This window comes from Coturnix japonica, chromosome 15, assembly GCF_001577835.2.
Source record: "Coturnix japonica isolate 7356 chromosome 15, Coturnix japonica 2.1, whole genome shotgun sequence".
In the NCBI taxonomy this organism is placed as follows: domain Eukaryota; kingdom Metazoa; phylum Chordata; class Aves; order Galliformes; family Phasianidae; genus Coturnix; species Coturnix japonica.
Window position 1 is genome coordinate 4,652,978 of NC_029530.1, and position 21,881 is coordinate 4,674,858.

The 21,881-nt window shown below is 51.5% G+C and overlaps 2 protein-coding genes across 9 annotated transcripts; one reads left to right on the forward strand and one right to left on the reverse strand.

Annotated features, from left to right (window-relative positions):
* Positions 1–661: 661 nt before the first annotated feature.
* On the forward strand, positions 662–7,168 carry P2RX4 (purinergic receptor P2X 4). Of its 3 annotated transcripts, none has more exons than XM_015877707.2 (12): positions 662–1,049; positions 1,898–2,045; positions 3,020–3,091; positions 3,186–3,258; positions 3,573–3,669; positions 3,869–3,949; positions 4,049–4,190; positions 4,492–4,628; positions 5,652–5,745; positions 5,834–5,899; positions 5,990–6,112; positions 6,727–7,168. In XM_015877707.2, exons 1-12 carry the CDS (start codon positions 916–918, stop codon positions 6,757–6,759), a joined length of 1,200 nt encoding a protein of 399 aa, XP_015733193.1. In that variant the 5' UTR covers positions 662–915; the 3' UTR covers positions 6,760–7,168. The 3 variants fall into 3 exon arrangements, with proteins under 3 accessions (XP_015733193.1, XP_015733194.1, XP_015733195.1); XM_015877708.2 differs by having other exon boundaries at positions 668–1,049; positions 5,990–6,085; XM_015877709.2 differs by lacking the exon at positions 662–1,049 and adding an exon at positions 1,137–1,252.
* Positions 7,169–7,198: 30 nt separating this feature from the next.
* On the reverse strand, positions 7,199–20,630 carry CAMKK2 (calcium/calmodulin dependent protein kinase kinase 2). Of its 6 annotated transcripts, none has more exons than XR_001558464.2 (18): positions 20,449–20,630; positions 17,226–17,352; positions 16,436–16,878; positions 15,714–15,761; positions 15,333–15,386; positions 15,165–15,216; positions 14,931–15,064; positions 14,305–14,341; positions 14,082–14,103; positions 13,905–13,993; positions 13,595–13,794; positions 13,459–13,512; positions 13,163–13,236; positions 12,840–12,927; positions 12,503–12,598; positions 11,953–12,100; positions 10,661–10,761; positions 7,199–10,374 (listed from the first exon to the last, which is right to left on the reverse strand). XR_001558464.2 is itself a non-coding variant. In XM_015877704.2 (18 exons), exons 3-18 carry the CDS (start codon positions 16,820–16,822, stop codon positions 10,302–10,304), a joined length of 1,638 nt encoding a protein of 545 aa, XP_015733190.1. In that variant the 5' UTR covers positions 16,823–16,878; positions 17,226–17,352; positions 20,449–20,630; the 3' UTR covers positions 7,199–10,301. The 6 variants fall into 6 exon arrangements, 4 of the variants coding, with proteins under 4 accessions (XP_015733190.1, XP_015733188.1, XP_015733192.1 ...); XM_015877704.2 differs by having other exon boundaries at positions 11,953–12,081; XM_015877702.2 differs by having other exon boundaries at positions 7,199–10,377; positions 11,953–12,081.
* Positions 20,631–21,881: the final 1,251 nt, after the last annotated feature.

Genomic DNA, 21,881 nt, shown 5'->3' on the forward strand with positions numbered 1-21,881 from the left:
ATTCACATTCATTGAATTTTAACACTAAGCCTTTGGCCTCCTGTTTGCTCTTAGCTTCAAGCAGGCACAGCCTCCTACACCTCCTCCTATGGAACCCAGCACAGCACAGGTTGCTTTTTGCTTCGATGCATAAGGCCACATCACAGCCCAGGAGCACCACATTCAGGGTGGCTTCACTGATGCTCCAACATCTTTCCAGTTCTTTCTTTCTGCTGCCTTTGGACATGTTCTGTTCTTGTAGAAATGAGGTGAGGTGGATTACCATGTCTATTATTTCGCACCCCTCTCAACTGAGCTTCTTTCTGAGCTACACCAGCGGTTTGCCATTTCAATTTCCCACATGTGTTTGAAAATGAATTGCCTGTAGATGATGCAAGCCTCAGTTGTGTCTTCAGCTGTAACATACATTCATTGCGCCCGTGTTCACATTGCATCGTTTCTTATATCTCAAGTGGAAACAGGTTGCAGTTAGCATTAACAGCCCTGTTCTGACACATGCACTGCCTTTTTCCTTTTGGAAGAATTACACTTATAGAAGTTGGACAAGACACCAAAGCTGACCCAGATACGCCCACCAAGCCCAACCCCGCCATGCCCACCACCCACACCCCTCAGTGCCCAACCCCCACGGCTCCTTAGCACCTCTGGGTGCTAACACACCTCCCAGCGCAGCCCATTCCAACGCCTGACCACTCTTTAGAAGAATTTCCCCCTATTCCCGATCTGACTCTGCCCTGGCTCTCCAACCAGGCAGCGGGCAGCGCCGGGGCGTGCACTGAGCGTGGGCAGCGCCCGAGCGCTTCGCCACGATCCGCGGGGCTGCGGCACCGCTGCGGGTGATCCCGGCTCCCGCTGCCCGTTCGTGCCGCCGGTCGGTGCTGCTGCTCCGTTGGCCGCCCCTCCCCGGCCGCCGCCATGGCTGCGTGCGGTGAGGCTGTGCGCGGCTTCCTCTTCGAGTACGACACCCCCCGCATCGTGCTGATCCGCAGCCGCAAAGTCGGGCTCATCAACCGCGCCGTGCAGCTCGGCATCCTCGCCTACGTGATCGGGTGAGCGACAGGGGAGCTCGGGTGGGGGCTGTGCGGGAGGGAGGGTCGCTCCCGGTGATGGGCGGAGGGTGCAAAAAGTTGGGAGCGGGGTTGTTGGTTTTCTTTCCCTTCCCAGCTCACGGGGACAAAGGTTGTGCTGTGTGTGCCTGACACGGCGCCCTTGTGTGCTGCCGGCTTGGTTTGGATTGCTCCAGCCCATAAAGGTTGGATATTAGGAAGGATTTGTTCTCCCCGGCGGCGGTGAAGAGCCGTGGGGATGTGGCACCGAGGGACATGGCCAGCAGGGATGGTTTGGGGCCGAGCTTGGTGGGCTTAGTGGTTCTTTTTCAGCCGTTGTGGTTCTGATCCTAAAAATAACGTATGAAATATCCATATAAGCCATGAAAGTTAACCTGATTTCCAGCTGTCCTGAAACGATCCACAATGGACAGACAGCACGTGTGCTCACAGCTTTTGCAGTAAATACCCTTCAAATTTGATTACTTCACCAAAGGGCCTGACCCACCTCGACTGCAGTGAGGACCATCCAGGCTGCACTGAGCTGAACTGTTGTTTTCCTGGGGGTTGCTGGAGAGCATCACAGCTCCTTTCTGAACCCATCTTCACCTGGTGGGGCTGGGAGGATTTATATATCATTACACAGTAATGAAATGCTGCCAAATCGCTTGAGAAAGCCAGGAGGGAGCTTGCTGGTCCTGTGGCTTTTCACTATGAAGCTGTTTGGTCTCACCTTTGCAGGAGACAGGAATAAAAGGGGGAATTTCCCTGTGCTTGTTCGATGTGTTTAGCTGGGTTTTGTGATGTGGTTGGCTTTTTATTTGCTTTTCCTTGCAACTCTTATCTTGCAGCTGGGTCTTTCTGTGGGAGAAGGGCTACCAGGAGACGGATTCTGTGGTCAGTTCTGTTACCACGAAGGTGAAAGGAGTAACAATGACAAACACGTCCACGTTGGGAACCAGGATCTGGGATGTAGCTGACTATGTCATCCCTCCCCAGGTATGAATCACTTTCACATGCAGAGGATGGGTTTTCTAACAAACAGTTACTGCTCTGCCAAAGTCCACCAAGGGCTGAAGTAGCGTTTGCTCCAACATGACCTTTATACAAGAGAATATAGCAAATAAAGCAAGTGAGCTTTGTTCCAGATCATGCTGATCACCTGCTGTTCCTCCACTGGTCCTTTTCAATAGAAGTGAGCACGTCTGTTTGCTCAGGAGGGAGAATTTGCACACTTCAGGAAGAAGCTGTGGCAGCAACCACGCATCCTCCCCTGAAGCAAACAATTCAAAGCTAATTTGGCGGCAGAAACCCTGGGAATAGCCTGACATTCATTTCAAATGGGAGGTGTTGCTGTGCTTACTGATTGCTGGTGTGTCTGCAGGAGCCTGTGCTGCGTGGGCAGTACCTGGCCTTCAGGGCTGGCAGGCAGGGCCAGGCTGCACGTCCTGGGTCACTGCGTGCATCAATTGAGGTGCAGAAAAAGCAACAGATTTAGCCAGATTTTGGCAGAGTGAGGATATTTGCATATTAGCAGAGCAGAAGCAAACAACAGATCCTTGAGTCATACAGATCTGAGTGTAATTGAAGCGGTATTCTCTGCAGAAACAAACCAGACTGGTCAAATGCACAGTAGATTAATTGTCTCAAAAAGTAAGAATGGGAGGTCTGCTCAGACTAGCAGCTGGATTTCTATTTCACTTCCTGCCTTGAAACTCCCCTCAGTAACTTCATACTGTAAATGAGGAAACTCCAGCCAAGCGTGAGGACAGAAAGAACTTTTTGTCCCATACTCCAGGATTAAGCGATTCCATGCGTGAACCTGCTCCTTTAGTGCTGCACCTGCACCATCCAAATCAAATCCCCTCTGCATGGCCACCTGAGCTCTGTTAGCAGAGACATTTGGAGGCGGTGCTTTGGATAGGTTTTGCAGATTGTCACTCTTACATTTCCTTCTTGTTTTGCATGCTCAGGAGAAGAACGCTGTGTTTATCATGACCAACATGATAGTCACACCAAACCAGCACCAAGGCCACTGCGCAGAGGTGTGTAAAGGATCCGCTTTAATCCTGCCCAGCGTGGCTGGGAGTGCAGGAGGAAGAGTTGGTTGAGTTTTGTTTAATTCCTGTTCCTGTCCAGCTTCCAGATGATAACACAGTGTGCAAGGACAACAGCAGCTGCGTTCCAGGATACGTCAGCATCCACAGCAATGGTAGGAAGCTTGCTGCAGGGGCTCCTTGCATTCTGTGCCATCGCTGCTTGGTTCCAATCCCTTGTGAAGGAAGCAGCATTTCATTGAGTCTCCTTGTTCTCATTCTTTCATACCTAAGAGAACTGAGAAGGAAGCTCATATTTTTCTTCTGGAAGAGACTGTGTTGGGTGAGAATTTGACTCAGAAAATAGTAATTTCTCTGTAATTGCATTATAATGGAAGATAGTGGGGGAACTGGGTACTGACACTTCTCCATAAGGCAAATACTGCCCTTTAGTTTGTTTGGGAGTACCTCCATCCACTTGTCTTTCCAGGTATCCAGACCGGGGCGTGCATACCATACAACAGAAGCATCAATACCTGTGAAGTTTTTGCGTGGTGCCCTGTGGAGGATGACTATCCCATACCCAAGTGAGAGCTGTCTTCCTACCCTCTCTTATTTCTCCTGATGGGAGGCCCACAATACACAGCCAGCCTGCCACAGCCAGTGTTTTTTCCTATGGGGTACTAGTGGGAGAAGCTGAAGAGGTTACAAATCAAAGGCCCTGCAGCATTAAAGACTTTGTGAAAATATAAATGGAACTTAATTATTTTTCCTATTGCTTTTCAGGCCAGCATTCTTGCAAGAAGCTGAGAACTTCACCATTCTGGTAAAGAACAACATTTGGTATTCCAAGTTCAACTTCACCAAGTAAGCAGCGTGTGAAGCTTTGCACTGCCCGGCCTCTCAGACAGTAAAGGAGAGCTGGAGAAACAAGAGGATGCAGCAGATCTCTCTGTTCCCTTGCAGGCGAAACATCCTCCCCACTTTCAGTTCCACTTATCTCAAGAACTGCATCTATGATGCCCAGACAGATCCCTTCTGTCCTATCTTTCGTCTGGGGAACATAGTTAAAGCTGCAGGGCAGAACTTCCAGGAAATGGCTGTGGAGGTACTTGGCAGAATCTCTTCTTGAGGCTCAGCTGTGTAGGGCAGACACCTCTCCACCTGGTGGCATGAGCCACAGGACATGGGATAGCTGCAGAATGGAGAGCTGCTCTGGCTGGAGGGAGCAGAATCAATTCTTAACAAGTAATTGGCCTTGGCTGGGGATAAGTGCAAGGCCCTCATGTAGGGAAAGAGGGTGGACTGGGCCCTGAGCCAGTAATTGGGGTTCTGGTCAGCCTGGGAGCCCTGTGCTAGACTGACTGGGCTCTTGGATCACTCGCCATCTCCTCCTCTTTGCTCTGCAGGGTGGGGTCATGGGGCTGCAGATCAACTGGGACTGCAACCTTGACAGAGCTGCTTCCCACTGTGTGCCTAAGTATTCCTTCCGGCGCCTGGACAACAAGGACTCTGCCAACACCATCTCACCTGGGTACAACTTCAGGTAACGTAGTGAGGAATGGACCCTGATGTCCCTATGGCTCAGTCTGCCATGGGTGCAGTGTTCCGGGCTGCTCCCTCTCCTCTGACTGTTGCAGGCAGTCCTTGGAGTTTCTCTGCTGCTGTAAATCTCACTTTGAGGCTTTCTCTGCTGCTATGAAATGTATGTAAACCACAACAAAAGAGGAAGTTCCGCTGATTGTGACTGTCTGAGTCACGTTTGCTTCAGCATGTAGGTGACCATGGGGCCAGCCTCCCACAGCACATCAGTGCAAGGAATGATTGCTTCGGGGTGTGCTGATATGGCAGAATTTGAGGGGGGTGGGAGCCAGAAGGGTCTCCTTCACTGTTCAAGGCAAGGGAAAAGCTGACCTTGGGAAAGCAGCTCTGTCAGTCAAGGATCTGATGTGCACCAAGAATATCTTTCTGGCATACCCCACCGTGCCAGCAGGTTTTGGGGTGTCAGACAAGGCAGGCTGGGTATCACAGGCCCCGAGGTGCTCTTGCAGATTCCAGGCCTCCCCTTACAGGCCCTTCCTCTTCTCTCCTTTTCTCTGCTTCCTCCTGGCATAACGAACCACGTGATGCAGTAAGTCTGATCTCACTTATTTGTTCTTACTCCTTTTCTGTATCATTTGCGTGCAAGTCATGTGGTGTGGGACCAGGAACTGCCTGTGTGTGCCAAGCTGAGCTGTGCTGCTTCTCTTGCTCCCTGCCCTCTCGTGGCTGCCTGCACTGCTGCAGCATCCTGCTTGTCTGAGGGGATGATTCTCATGAGCAGCTGAATTTCTTCCCACTATCCTGACTTGCTGCCCTCCCTATTGCTTTAGAGGTCTCCTGGTTTGTCTGCTACTAATTGTTGTCTTAAACTCATCTGTTCTTGGCTTTTCCCCTCCATGCGCTTGCTTGCATGTACAAACATTTAGCCCATCCTTTTGGGATGGGGAACACACCTGGATGTTGCATGAAAAGCATACAAGAAACCTCCAAGTTTCCAGCTGAGCTCTAACCTACCCTATTGTTCCAGGTTTGCAAAATACTACAAGGATAGTAGTGGCATTGAAACACGAACGCTTACCAAAACTTATGGCATCCGCATTGATATCATAGTGTTTGGAAAGGTAGGGCAGCTTCATTCCTCGAGGCTGTGGGCCGAGAGCTTTCAGAGATGCTGAAAAGCAGTCATCAACTCTCGTAACTGTCTTCCAGGCAGGCAAATTTGATGTAATTCCTACAATGATTAACATCGGCTCTGGCTTAGCGCTGTTTGGAGCGGTAAGTGACACTGTCTGCACTTGGACTGAACTTCGCACTAGCAGCTGAGTTCTGAGGATCGTTGTCTTGAACTCTTTCCATCTCCACTAGGCAACAGTGCTATGTGACATCATTGTCCTGTACTGCATGAAAAAGAGATACTTCTATCGGGAGAAGAAGTACAAATATGTGGAGGATTACGAAGTGGTAAGCACGAACAAAGGCAGAATGGAGGTAGGGTTGTTTCCTTCTCTGATTCTGAAGCAGGATGTACAGAGTCCATATCATACACAGACTTTGTACTGCAGCTGTGAGGAAACTGTCTTCCTTGGAGCAGTTCATTTTTACCTCAAAGCTGTTGGGAGAAGCACTAGAAACAATATTATGTTTCCTGGGCAACCACTCTTAAAGAGGGAAGCCTACATTCGAGAACTTAACACTCCCACTGCATCTCTCTTTGGGTTGCTGTCCTTGGCAGTTGCCTCCTGCATGCTGCAGTCAGCTCTGGCTCCATCAAATCCCCCCAAAGCCTCCAAAGGTTCCTTCTGCTGCAGCCACAGCTACACCAGCATCCAGGATCTGAACGACCCATTGAGCCAGTAGGAGGATTTAGCCCTGCTCTTGCCACTGGTGGGGCTGTTGCTTGACTATTGCTGAGGGCAGAACTGTGCTATGCAGCCCTGTGCTTGGTGGGATGCAATGCTGCAGAAGGAGCATTTCTGATCCAGAATGGCACTGTAAAATCTGAATCCAATAGCAGAGATTTCCTGTGCAGAGGGTTTTGTGTTGATAAAAGAGGGAGAAAGCAAAGTTTTCTGGCAGAGAAGTGTAACTTCTGATCCTTGCAGGGCACAAGTGAGACGTACGGAACAAACTCCTGACCTGCTGCTGCTGCACCAACTGGATGTGAAGGGACACTGTGAATGTTACTGTAACCCTGCTGTGAGAACTACCCCTCTCCTTTGGAAGGAAGGGGGAACAGAACCTAAGAAAGGGACCTTCTTCATTACTCATCACCTTTGGCTGGCCAGAACTGAAGAGGAGAACCAGATCTGCTCCTTGTCTGTTCTTTCCAGGTTAACTGCACCAAGCACATGCAGAGCCTTGTGGCCTCATACCAGACATCTGCACCAGCAGACCTGGGATAGGGACTGCTCCGTCCTTGTCATTTCAGCAGTCCTTTCCCCGAGCTCACTGCTAACAGTGATGAAGCCCTTAAAGAAGCACAGACTCTTCCTCACAGGGAACATGCAAACTCTCATAGCTTTGATAAAAACCAATCAAATATGATAATGGCTCCCCTTGATTAACTGACTGGGGTTTGGTTGCACATCGTTTATTTCAGCTTGTACAGAGAAGCTTGAACAGCTGTGTGGAAAAACACTTAGTTGTTTTCTTCTTAGGTTATATAATTTAAAAGTGGTAAATACACAGTATTTAAACTCGATACACCTGATAAAAGTTAAATGCATAATAAAGGGGTAAGAATGAAACACAAGCCTTGGTCATTAAACAGTATAAAAATCTGCAATAGTTCAGGACTCTAGAAAAGAAACAGATCAGTTGCCTGACAGGTTAGAGGGGACCACCAAAAAAAAAACCAAACCAGAACAAAACCACTCAGGACAAGAGGCCTGGTTTCCCCTTAGCGCTTTCCTGTGTGCTTTCTGAGCCAAAAAAAGCTGAGTACTCAGCATTAACTCTACAGTCAGCACTGGGCTTGCTTGAAAGGAAGGGAATTGGGGAAATCAAGCTGTTACCCAGTTCCAAGGCACAAGCAAAATGTTTACTTCACTGTAAGAAAGAAGCTAGCTTTACTACTAAAGAACAGCAGACATGGAACCGAGCAGATTTATATATACACAGTACAGCTTCTCTAACAGGTCATGCATTTAGATATAACTTCCTCATACATCCAAGCTTTATGCTTTCAACAAAACGCATCAACAAGAAAATCGACATCAAGTTTCTTTTAGAACCATGCATTTGGCTGCAGCCCTACCAGAGCTGGCACCAAGAGCCAAGCCTTTAGAAGCTGTATGAACCAAGCCTGCATTGGCCATAAGACACCAATCTATGCTAATATCTGAGTAACTGGGATTGGGCACAGAGAAACTGGGACAGGTTATTCTGTTCAGAATCTGCATTGCACCTGGCAAAGCTGTCTGGTAAATTTAAACTGTCCTGCTAGGTACCTGCCACAGCACCAACTGGAGATACTCAGCACAGAGCATCGCTACAGCTCCATCACCCTTAACAAAAACACACCACACACATCACAATGTACCAGTTACAAGCAATCAGATCCCTCCCTTCCCCCCGCACCCCCCGCCCCCCCCCCTTTTTTTTTTCTGACAGAGTAAGCCCATTTACAAAGTTACAGAACTAAGCCATCCACTCCCCATCACTATATCCACAAAGTCCCTCCCAGAGATGGGAGCAGGCAGCCCTAGCAGTGCTGACACCCCAGTTACCTGTTAGGTTTTCCCATAGCTGAAGCTGCAGGGCTTTGGCATGGCGTTGGACTACAAAGGGAGAAAAACAGTGCGTGTCTTATGGCTCCAAAATCCACAGTGCTGCTCCTGTGCCACGAACCACAGGCACTGGCTTTGGAGTGGCCAGCTGCATTGTCTTTCATTAATTAACTGCAGCCCAGGATAAGCCATAGCTTCAGGTGGTCAGACTTAGGGGGGCAGTTCTGTAGGCACCTGTGCACTTGCTAATACCACCTGAATTTAACGAGGACTCGTGGTAAGGAGGAATTACTGGGCCAGGACTCTCAGTGCTCTGCTGCTGGCAGTGCCAAGATCACGGAAGACAAGGGAACAGTTATGTCCTAAAAGACTACAGCAGCTACGGCCAGCAACCAAAAACCTCCCTTTCCTATAACGCCTTCCTCAGGGCAAAGAGCTCAGCCTCATCCATCCCTCACGTACTTGGGATGCGTGATTCCTCCCTCATCCAGCACAACCCCATCGGTGAGGACACTGAGACAAGGAGCCCACCCACGTCCCTCCCAGCCCCATGCTCCACCAAACCAAATGTACTTAGTGAGGCCTGTGCTCAGCCCAGCCCCAATGCCACAACTCACCTACAGGCTGCCATTCTCCAGCTTTGAGACCTTGGGAATGTGAGGCCAGGAACCAGATGCTCTCCCACCACAACAGTGATTTTTTTGTTTTTAAACAAGCACCACAAAATGATCAGAGTAATCTGACTGCAGGTGAAAGAGCTCTTCATAAGAAACAATCTGTTAATGAGGCATTCAGTTAATTTACTAGCAAGCCTCTGACCCACAGGCATTCACAATTACTGGTAATGAACTTACAAAAAAAGCCCAGCATTGGCCCCAGAGTCCAAATGAAGAGTTTGGAAAACAGAGGTTTCTTTGAAAAGAAATCACTAGCTAATCTAGGTATTTCATTGAGATCTCAAGTTCTAAGCAAGCCCTAAGTCTACACTTAAAAAATAGCATACCTTTTATTATTTTTTCATCGTAGTAAACCATGTAATGTACATGGAAGTGAAGGATTTTACCCTGAATTTTATATTTAACAATATAGCTATCTAGATCAAGTAGAAGGTTTAGAAACAAACTCTTGTTAGTGCTTCCTCTGCTGTTCAAAACGTTCGGCGTAACACCACCTTTTACTCTTGTGTCTGCAGCAAAAATAGTTCAGACTGAATTTAAGCCCTTAAGAACCTTTTCCCTCCATACACTGAATACTGAACTTACCCAACACTGTGACCTCGGGAGAGGCAGCATCCTCAAACCCTGCCCTTTCACCTCACTTTCTGAACATCCCAAAGATGCTGTTTAATACAACTTGGCTCACAAAGGTAGGCATTCTTTAGGAAAAAAAAAGCAGCTGGAAAGGTGGTTTTTGCTTTGTTCCCATGCAGTTAAAAAGGCGTCAATTAAAACCTAAACCAAACAACAAGAAATAGATGCAACAACCCCTCAAAGCACATGAGTGTGGTTTCACCGCTGCGCTCTGCAGAAGCTTCATGGTCCTGTGTGCACCCAGAAGGCAGGCACACACTGCCCCTGGGATGGTGGGAGATCCCTTTGGCATGAAAACCAGGCAAAAGCAGCTCCAAATGCAGTTTGGTTTGCCTGATCTTTTGCAATGTGCTGTTGCTGCTCAACACCATCCCTCACCTCACTGGGATCCATCAGCCCCTTTTTTTTTTTCCCCATAAGAAGTCCGAGCAATCAGAGATGGTCAATGTTTATGACGGGTACGGTAGTCGGATGTCTTAAACATGCTGCTATGCAAACTCTACATCCAGCGTTACACTGAAATAGCGCCGTGTCATGCTGGGGGTGGTGGGGGCTCTGTTAGTGCCACTCATCCTCAGCTGCACACTCGATGAAGTGCCCCAGACCAAGTTCAGCTCAACAGAACCATAAAGCTGCTGGTCATGAAAGGACTTCCTCCTCTCCCACGTTGGGCAAGTCGTTGCATTTCAGGTTATCCTCACTGCCTTGCTTCCTGCTTTCAGAGGAGAAAAAGCAGGAGGTGACCCCAGCACCTTCCCCACCACCACCAGGCTTCAGGTCCTGAGCACGTTCCCCACTGAGATCCCCCCACCAGGCTGGAAGCTCCAGGAGACATTTTGCAGCCCATGGGAAGGACAGGATGCTCAGCCACACAAAAACCAGCTCCCCCCAGATCCCACAAAGGACAGATCATGTTATATCCAGGTTGTGGCCCTGTGTGAAGGAAAACTCAGAGCCTGAAGCCCCAAATCCTGAACCTGCAGGCACCCCACACTTACGGCAGCAGGTTTCCAGGGGCCGACAGCGAACGCTCCTCCCGCCGGCTGCCTTCAAATGGGTTCCCAAAGGACCGCTTCCGAATCATCGTTTTAACCAAGATCTGCAAGACCAGGGTGAGGTTGGTCAGCGTGGCACTGCTTTGCTTTCATTTAAAAGCAAAAGCAGCATCCAAATCACTATTTGCTCAGCAGGAAAATTCATTGGAAAGGGACAGGAGAAGGAAGGAACCAACACTGTTTTCTCTTGGCATGTGGGGAACCCCCGGTTTCGTTTTCATTGCTGTTCTTCCTTTTCCAGCTGATTTATCTGCTCAGCACTGAGAGCTCTCACACGTGTGAGATGCGTGTGCCAGCAGGGTCCCGTGGGGAAGGCATTTATGCAAGAACCAAAGCCACGTGCATCTGGCACTCAAGCGGAATGCCCGTGGTTGAGTGCACAGAGATCAGGCGCTGGAGGGGAATTTAGAGGAACAAATGCAAATAGGAAAATTCAAATTGGGCCGGAGGCGGTGCTTTATTTAAAATGGTTCCCAGTAACGCACTGCCCTGATTTGCCCTGAGATGGGTTGAATCCCCATGGAAATCCAGGTGGAACGGCAAAGCTGAGCAGCCCTTCTCAGCAGCAAATCATCACAAACTGGAGAAGTGGGGAATAAAAAACCAACCCTCAACTACTGCTATCACTTTGGGCAAAGGCTGTTTTTTAAACTCACGCAGAGAAAAGTGCAGCTGCATACGAACATGTCTGGGGCTAAAGGCAGATAGCACCACACCAGGGAGCTGCAAGTGCTCATCACTGTTTCTCTTAGCATAAGGGCGAGCAGGAAATCATTAGGTTCAAAACCCAAAAGGATTTAATTTTCCACACTGTGGTTACCCTGTGGTATTCATCACCACACGCTGCTGTAGGGAACAAAGTCCGTGAGCTCAAAAAGACCAGAGGAATTAATCAGAATAGCTGCAAGCAGGGGCTGCCCACAAAACCCGTCTCAGGGAAACACTGTGGCCAGCAGGGCAGCAGGAGCCCCTGCACCCACTCCTCATACTGCCCACGCTATTGATCAGATCCCACTCTGGACCAGGATTTCACCCTGAGCAAATACAGCAGCCAGCAGGGCAGCGGAGACCAGCAACCCACTGATGGGTGCTTCCAGGACTAAACATCACCCTGTGCCACCACAGCCCAGGCCCCATCCCTGACAGCAGGGAGGCTTTTGCTTTACTCTTGTGCTTCTGCTCATCTGCTGCAGCAGGGCTGTGTACCCACAGGCTACTGCTCTGCTCACACTCACCACGGTGGCCAGGCTGGGGATGTGCTTGACTGAATTCTCCACCTCCTCCTCCGTCACCTCGACGAGTGTGCAGTTCTCATCCTCAGTGGGCAGCAGCTCCGCTCCGTTCTTGGTGACCCACGGGTGCAACTTCAATGAATAACACAGCCTGTCAGGGACGATTGCCTCTTTTTTGTAACTCCAACCACACAGGCCTGGCAAACGCATCTCCTCGCCCAAGCTACGGTGCCTGTACCCTTCCAAAATACAGGGAGCAGGGGAGAGACGCTGTGGCACAGCCACAAATGGCTCAGCCGAGAGCAGAAAGCATGCGATGCAATAACCTCGGTGATGCACAGCACTGCAACGCTACGTCCCCGTGGGTTTTACGGCAGAAGAACTATTTCCACTCTCATCTTACAGAGGGGATTTTCTCCAGACCGTTGGTCTCAGACTGGAATTAATCCGGGCACAAAGCCCTTCTCCTCCTTGCCCGCACAGCTGGCGTCCTGGACAGCCACCGGAGGATCACGGAACGCTTCAGCAAAACCCCGCCATCCTTTCCCCCTACCTTCATCTCCATTTTCTCAGCTTCTCGCCCCTTCCAGGTTCCTGCAGGGGCGAAGGGCCAGAAATCTCCTGCCAAAGGCTGCTGCAAGGTACTTGCCTGGTAGCAGAGGAAATACTGGGCTCAGGGGATTTCCGCTGCCTGCGACTGCTGTAGGCACCAACGGTCCCAAAGCTGAGCGGGTCCCGGAGCAGGGGAAAAAGCTGGGACTCACCTGCCCGGGGCCCTGGACATGCAGGAGGACCTAACCTGGTGCAAGCAAACTGAGCCCGAAAAAGCCAAGTGAAGAGAACCCCGTGGAAATGAAGCTATGGCCACCACCAGGGCTTAGGGTTGGTACCTTGATTTCAGGGACTGAAATCCTTGATTCGGGGTTTTTATCCAGCATCCGCATGATCAGATCCTTCAAGAAATCCGTCACTTCTGGCCTTGGGAGGAGAGAGGGGAGAGATGAGACAGGACCTGGGCACACTGCTGTCTTCCTCCCCCAAACCACCCCAGGAACCAAAATATTCCATATTGGGTAATGAGGAGTGCGGTCCCTGGTACACAAAGCCAAGAGAGCTTGATGCTGCATCTGCCCAACTTGAATGTGCTTTAAGCAAAAAGGGCTGGAGGTTTGCGGGTTGGGTTTGGTCGTTGTTTTTAGTTTTGAGTACTTACTGGTCAGGAAACTCCAGTGTTTGGGTCTTGATCTTATTGTGTAAACTCAGGATCCTTTCATCCATGAAAGGACACTGTCACAAAGAAAAAGAGCAGTGAGAAAAGCAACGACCTCTGAGCAGGAGCTTATGTGGATGTACCAGAAGGTTTCTTATTGTATGAATGTCTTTTTGGGTTTTTTTGTGTTTTTTTTTTTAACATTTGATTAAAAACAGTCAAATCATTAGAGCAGCTCCTGCCCCCAAAATCCAGCCAGGCTGGATGCAGGCACACATAATGCTGAAGAATACCATTACCTGCCCAAACACGAAGCAATACAACGTGATTCCCATGGCCCAGACATCCAAAGCCTGCAAAGATAAAAAAGCATCCCTAGTCCTGCACGTACAATGAAGATCATTACACAAACAAAACCAAAGTGCTCTTAAATACCTTTCCAGAGAAGATTTTCCTGGTTTCTGACAGTGTCTCTGGGGCCATGAAGGCAGGGGTGCCGACTGTGTTGGTCAGGAGGGCATCAGCTCCCTTGAACTCATTGCTGACACCGAAGTCGGCAATTTTAACATGTCCATCCTCCCCCACAAGGAGGTTGGAAGGCTTGATGTCCCGGTGGATTATCTTCTGGTAGTGCACTGTGATCCAAGGGGAAACAAGGGATGTGGCAAAGGAAATCAGGAGCCAACTTCACAGGGATTAGAAATGAGAAAAATCAGAAGTCCCACTGTGCTGCTTGCACACTCACAGTATTCGATGCCCTTGATCAGATCCTGGAAGTAGAACCGAGCCTGGTCCTCACTGAGAGGCTTCAGGGTGGGGATTTCCATCACGGGGCTGCAAAGGTAAGAGGACAGAGCTGCAGAACAAGGCTGAGAGGAGCCCAGCATGAAGGCAGCACCAAGTCCACAGTGGGGAAACTCACCCTTGTTTCACCAGTTCGAACACTGAAACAGAAAGGGAATGGTGATTACTGACTACATACAGGTGTGAGCTCCTGCAAGCACGGTCCCAGCACCAAAACAACAATTTTAATGATGAATTCATGAAAGTAATACATTAAAATAAACCCGTGGAGACCCAGGCCCATATGCAGCTGCCCCAAAACGCAGTGGGAACCCACACCAACAGCACCTGCGGGCACTTACCCATGTACAGGTGGTCCTCACTGGGGTCATCCAGCACCTGCCAAAGGATGCAGAGAAGAAATGGAACACTGCAAGAAGCTGCCTCACAAAAGAAACGCTGTCATTTGTTGATTGTTCATCAGGCTGCCCAGTTTTTCCCCCCAGGGGTTCAGGGAGTTAAGGAGGGAGATGTTGGCAGGTTGTGAGCGCCTGCCCACCCTCAGGTCCTACTCGTGACATTTTAACTTAAAACCATGTGGGTTTGCTCTGCTAATCTCAGCTTCTGCCCACAAGGTGGGGGATAAATAAGAGGAAAGATGTTGTTGGAAATAAATATTTCAGACACACAGGAAGCGTCATCTGACTCATAAGGCAAATGAATCCCAGCCTGCACGTCCTTAATTCCTAATTTTCGTTTCCCCTGGACCTTTTCAGGCTGTCATTGGGTGGTGGGCAGCGTGGCTGCAGAACTCACAGGAACACCATTTCCTCCCCAGATCTGATCTGTGTCCTCAAGAGAAGTGAAATATTTCTGCTTTTCTATTTCCAAGCAGAAATGAAAAGGTGAGAGGAGGCAAGAAAAGTCCTTCTATGGTAAGGAAGACATCAACAGGACTGTCACTGTGATTCTGTGATTCTGTGCTCACCTCCACGAGCTTCACCACGTTGGGGTGGTCCAGCTTCTTCAGGATGGCAATCTCCTGGTAAACCTGCTCGATGGGGCCCCGGCGCTGCAGGCAGCCCTCTGAGGCACCTTTGGCCCCACGGGGTGGAGGGCGGCCTACAGGAAAGGCAAAAATAGGGTGGGCATGGCACCAAGTCCCTTCTGCTCCCAAGATACCACCCATCCCGGAGCTGTCACACCACTGGGTGCCACTTACGGGGGAAGCCTGCCTGCCTCATCAGCTTCTTCTTGGAGAGAACCTTCATTGCCTACACAGGGGAAAATTGGTGGGGTTTGGAAAAAAAACACCCCGGGAGCCATAGGCAGACCCATCCCTGTCCCTATCCCAATCCCAGCACATGCTGTGGGCAGCAGCACTACTCACATAGTAGGTGTTGTCATCCTCATTGTAGGCCAGCTTCACCACCCCATAGGAGCCCTAGAGAGGGACACGTGGGTGACCAACCAAAAAACACTCCAGCACCAGGCAGGCTCCTCTTCATACCCCAGGCGAAGCAGGGGGTCAGTGGGGAGCATAGTGCCCTTGGACTGGCAAAGAAAAGGCTCAGATACCCTATTTTGTTGGAAAGGGGAAAAATAATGCTAATTTAAAAAATGAATCAATGGGCATCACGCTGAGGAGCCAATGGAGATGCCATGGTGAAGGGCTGACCTCACAACTGATGTAAGATTTAAAAGCAAGAGCGAATCCAGCACATTCCCACCCCAAATTCCCACTCCAACCCCAAAGCCGGAGAATATTCACCTTCCCAATCTCATCCTTCAGCTTGTACTGGTTGAGCTGGACACAGTCCTGAGGGAGAGAAGGCGAGTCAGCCAGCAGCCCAGGCCTCGGGCCAGAGTTTGTTAGCAATAAACCACACGTAGCCACACACCGCCTTGTTTTTATAGACAGCTAATTACTGGCGTTGAGCACCAGGCAGGCAGCACTGTCTGCTCATGCAAAATGAGAGCACCAAGGGCAGCAGTGGCAACTGGCACCTGGGGGCTTAATGCTCACCCAGCACCAAATGTTTTTGTTTTGTCCTGCAGATGTTCACTGCCTGCATTCTGTGGGTGCTGAGAAGGCTGTGGTGGGCAGTGCAATTATCCCCTTAAAGCTTTACTGAGGTCTCTTCCTTTTCAAGGGGAAAACAAACAAACAAACAAAATCTCCATTTCCTTCATGGAGCTAAAGAAGTGAATCTGACCACACGCGGATACATGTTAAGCATGGACAGGCTGTGACTTCCAGCTGCTCTACTCTCACGAAGCACATTTTCCAGAGCTGGTAGCATTTGGGATATATAGAACATGCACTCCTACCGCAGCATTAACCCTGGGAGATGCTCTGTGCTATACATGGGGCTGTCCCCATGGCTGGGGATGGACCAGAACCAACACCCTCCCACTATCCACAGGGCTCCATCCCAAAGCACCAAGCAAGAAGCAGCGCAGCGAGACACGGAGACAGGAGCAGAGCCTCACCTGCAGCCCAGTGATGGAGACACGGTTGGATTCCACTGTCGGCCGCCTTGGCAGGCGCGGGGATGAGTGTGGGGATGTCACTGGTGAGTAGGGGAGGGATGGGTAGATGAAGCGCTCGCTGTCACCACTTCCAGGGGAGCGCGCGGGGTGCGAGCGCTCCTGCAGGGACAGCTTTCGGCCGGAGAGGTTCAGCTTCGCCCTGGGCTCCCGGCTCTCCTCCACAGCAGCCACGCTCATCTCCTCCTCACTTGCTGTTGCCTCGCACTCGGTCACCACTATGAGTGACTCCATGGTGGGGTGGCCGGCACTCAGCGGCAGCCCGGGCCCTCTGTGGCGGTGTGGGGGCTGAGGGGCAGCAGGGGAGCTGCCGGGGATGCAGGATGGCATGGTGAGGTTGCCGGCCTCATCCCGGCCTCTGTCAGTGCTCCGAGGGGTACAGACACCTGTAAGCACAGTGTCAGGGGGATCCTACATGAAGCAAGCCACTAATATTACATTATTCATGTAATAAATGGCTTCACCTAATATTAAGTAAAATATTAGTAAGAGTGGAGGAAACTGGGTGGCACTGAGCAGAGTCCTCTCTCTTCAACAGCACTGCTATCACTGTGCTCACCCCTGAACATAGAATCCCAGCCACCTCCCCTATAGGAAACCCACAGCTGGGGCTGCAGTATTTTACACAGGTCTGCACTATGTATGTATACACACTGCTCAGTTCACTGCTGCCCTGCACAGAGTGGGCAGATCTTGCCAAACAGCCCCTGAAAGAGGTGCACTGAGCCCTTACCAAGCACGAGCTGTGGGATCTGCCCTGGGGCTCACTGCCTTCACCCACAGCACAGCATTCACTGGGGATTCTCCTGCTTGCCCCGAGTTCCCTACAGCCTCCTTTGCAAAAATGGGATTTTAGCACCCTGGAATAAAAAGGAAAACAATGGTATAAGCAGCAGATATGTACGTACTTTTAAAGGAAAAGAAATTGGTTGGTTGTAATCCATCCCTGTGTGATGCTGGATACTTGACACTGAACATATGTGCTGGTGGATGGCAGCAGCACCGTGAGCCTGATCCATGAGCAGGGCTCCAGCAGGTCTGCCCATGCCACAGCAAAGCCATCACCCTTCCCTCCTGCACCCCAAAAGGGGCAACCCAATAAGAACCCAAACCAGCCCAGGGGCAGCGCTGAGGACCCAGCATTGCTGGGTGTTCCACTCCGCACGAGGCAGTGGGTTAAAATTAGCTCCGTTCTCCTGCGCTGAAGTTCCCGTGCTTGGGAGCAATTATAAGACAAGTACGAAAACTCAAGCAGCCCCTCCCAAAGGCTTCCCAATGGCCTAATTGCCATTTCCAATGCAAGTCTATAAACTTGAGTTTTCTCGCCCAGCACTGAAGTGAGAGCGCAGCCGTTCCGGCACGGTGCCGCTCGCTGCTTCAGGGAAGCGCGGGTGATGTGACAGCTATAAATAAGCCAGCGAGCAGCAACAAGGACAAACTATTTCAGAAACGCCGCTAAATCCATTCCTGGCTGGGACTTTGCTATTCAAGAAAGCCAAGACCCAGTAAAATCATAGCTGCAAACCCCCCCAGTGCTGCTAGGGCAAATCCCAACACTGGGATGCATTAAACCACTATGACCACACCAGCGTGTTTTAATGCGCTCTCAGAAACACATTAAAATTATTCGGTACCCGCTCCCATTTCACCCCAAACCAGCACAGCTGGATCTGGATCCATTCACATCGGGAAGCCTGCCAGGGTGTGTGTATAAATAGTTGGAGCAATGATGGATCCCAAACGCTGTGCCCTGGACCCTCACCACATGCTGTGGTCACTCGGTGAAAATTCACCAAACAAGGCAGTGCTGGGGGCCCCTCCTGCCCTGGAGCACCACTGGTGGCTGTCCTCTGCCTCCCTCCCATCCATCCCAATGGCCATCCCCATCCCATCCCACTGGGCTACGGCAAAATCAAGTTATGAAATAACGCTTGGGACCAAGCGCCCCAGTCCATGGGTGTTAATTGGTTTGACAAGGATAAACATATCAGGATTAATTAATTCAAGAAGGCTTGCCAAGGCTCTGTAAACAGGTTACAAGTCACCTCAGCACCATCCTCACAACTGCTAGGTAGAGAATCAGAGGGTTTTTTTTCTCCCTTTGTGTGCATGCAAAAGGGGTGGCTGCAGAACCTGGCCTTTTAGAAGGTGCTGGAGGTGGATCTCACACTTGGGTGAGATCCACCAAGTGTGAGATCCACCTCCTAAAGGGATGTGGGATAGCCTCTAACCATAGCACAGTTTGCTTTAATAAGGACCTAGGGATGCTGAGGAGGAGGGAAGCCGTCTAACTGGCCAGAGGAAAAATATCTACAGTGGGGAAGAATAAATCCAAAGGGAAGAAAAACAGCCTGGGGGCTTTGCCCGCCCACCCGGCTCATCGCATGGGGAAAAGTAGCACGTTCTGGTGTGAAATCCAACAGATCCTTATGTAAAGGCAAAAAGCACATGCCCACCAAATCCTCGGGAAACGTAGCAGCCTGGTGTATAGGAATGATTTATCGGCCCGGCTTTTGGCTGCAATCCATGTATAACCCATCGTGGCTGTAGCAGGATTATTGAAGCAATCATTCTCGCATCTAATTCAGCAAGGAGAGGGATATTAAATCAGAAGAGGTCCGTGAAGCCCTGGCAGCATCCCTCCCTCCTGCTCCATGGCCACGTGGCTCAGCACAGATGAATGGGAGCAAAATCAGCCTCAATGGGTGAAGCCATCAACACAACCCTGCGACCCCACAGGGTCCCCACAGACCCTGAAGCACTGGGACAAGGGATGCTCCGAGCCCCTCACAGCCACATTGTCCCCATGCAGCAAGCAAAGAAACCTCGGTGGCACCACCAGCATCACCACCTCCCTGCAACCCGCTGTGGGGATCAGCTCACACGCTGCCCAAAAAGCTCTTTAGAAAGAACTGCAGTGCCCAGTGTGGTTCCAGCTCCCTCTGAGCAGAGTCCAGTCACTGTCCTGCGTTCCACAGTCACTGCCAGCAGTGGAAGTGCCAGTGCCAAGCACGGGGTCATGGCAGCGACGGGGCACCCATCACAGTTTCCCTTCCTACGGGCAGGATCGGCCCTTGCCAGAAATATTAGTCACTGTGGTATACAAAGCCCATGTGCATCCCCGCCTGACTTTTAATGGAAAAAATCTCCCAGCGGCTTCTCCAGAAGTCAGAGGGCACCTGAAATACAGAGGGACTGGAAACAAGTCCATCCACACCGGCTCCCTGGGCCCAAGCAGTAACGCTTTCTGTCGCTCTGGGCCCGCTGCGTGGAGTCAGAAAAGCACCGGTAGGAACGCTGTGGTGGCAAGAAACCCAGCGGCATGCTCCAAAAGGAACCAAAACCATCTTTAACCCCAATACCACCGGTTAGTGATGCTTACCGGGCCCGGCAGCAGCAGCTCACCCCGCTGTGCACGCAGCAGTTCCAGGAGATGGGCACTGCGCGCTGCCAACACCACTTAAAGGCCATTAGGGCTGAGCTGAAAGCAAAGCCTCCTCCGAATTACCTCCCCGATCTGATAACAGCCTGCACGGCGCTGCTCAATCCCCGCATAACGGGCTCTATGCTTTTGCCGGCCGCTTTTCCCCAATCCCGAGCGCTCTTTCCCCAAAGGTGCGCGCAGACGTCCCCAACTCCGTGCGAGCCCAAAGCAACGCGGGGGGCTCCAGACCCCGACGGGAGCCGAGATGGGGTCGCGCAAGCGGCTCCCGCTGCCCCCCGCACATCCATCCCACCGCACATCCATCCCACCGCACATCCATCCCACCGCGCATCCCGCGTCCCCCCGTGTTCCCCGCATCCCGCAGGTGTTCAGAGCAGCCCCGAGGGGCGGCAGCTCCGCTCCGCAGCGCAGCATCCCCGGAGCGACGCGGGGCCCCTCCCGGGCTCGGCTTTGTCTCTGCAGCCGCCTCCCCGCGCGGCCGGGCCCGCCCCGCTCCCACCGCAGCACCGACCTGCGGGCACCGCTCCGATCCGATCCGATCCGACGGACGGGAAGGGCGCGGCCTCGGCCGCCACGGGGCCACACGGAGCCGCCTTCGCTTTCGGTTCCGCTCCGGTGGCGGCAGAGAGAGAGACAAGGAGGGAGGGAGGCAGGGAGAGGGGAGGAGGGATGGAGGGAGGGATGGATGGAGGGAGGCCCCGCTCCGCCCCGGGGAAGGGGTGGTTTCCCCTCCGGCAGCCGCATCCTTCCCGCCCCCTCCTCCAGCCTCGATGGAAGGATTGAAAGCCCCGATTTTTGTTGTTATCACGTTATCCATTTCCGAGTTTCCCCACCTAACGGGACGCAGCGCCGTTCCCACCCGCTCGGCGTCACGGCCCCGGCTGCTGTAAATCGCCGCCTGCCTCAATCCCCGCAAACATTTGGGACTTTGCTGCCCAGCACGTTCTCACCCAGCGCCGTTCTCGTGCTGCGCTCACCCGCGTCACTCCGGGTCCGATCGCTCTCCTCGTGCAGCGCTGGATGCTCCCGTGGCTGCAGGGACAGCCCGGCGGTTGTGGCACGCGGCGCTGAGCAGCGGGTGCTGCAAACACTTGGAGTCACGGAAAGGCTGGAGGAGACACCAAGAGCACCCGCAGCATTTCCAGGGACGGTGACCCCCCTCCCCACCTCCCTGAGCAGCCCGTGACAGCGCTGACTGCTCTTCAGGAGAAGGAACCATTGCTAACATCCATCTTGAACCTCCCCTGGCACAACTTCAGGCCATTACCTCTAATCCCAGCAATGGACCAACTTAGTGCATCCAGCTGTTAAGCACTGACCGATGTGAGCCACCAAACCCAGCATTATCACCCGGGAACTCTGCTTACTTCTCACTTTCAATACAAGGCAGCACCAATCACCTGCCCCTCACAGCAGCAATTAACGAGCCTTGCTGGGCCGCCTGTGCTTCAACCTCAGTGCATCCGGCCATACGTGGCCAAGCTCCAGCAGCCAGGTTCAGCTCTGAACTCACTTTCTCATGGCTAACAATACCACAGGCTCATCCAGCACTTCCTGGCAGGATATTCCAAGTGTTTACACTAATGATGCACAGCTTTTATGTAGTAGCACAGCGAAGGGACTCGGCACGCTGAGGACAGGGCAGCCCTTCCTCACAAGGTTAGCCGTGGTGCTCATTTGTTCATACACAAAGCCAGCTCAGGTCAATTATACCCAGCACCTACGAGCCAAACAAACCCCTTTCAGCTGAGCCAGGTCTCCCGTTCAGCACACCTCATGTTTGTCAGCCACTCTTTGCACAAGGACACATCTAACAGCAGAGCTGGGACTTTGCACCATCAGACCTTTCCAACCGAATCCTGTTTTTCCCCTTCTGCCAGCACCATCTGCTTCTAAAAAGCAAACAGAGCCTGTAGACAGGTTAAATGCAAGGAAACGTTTCCA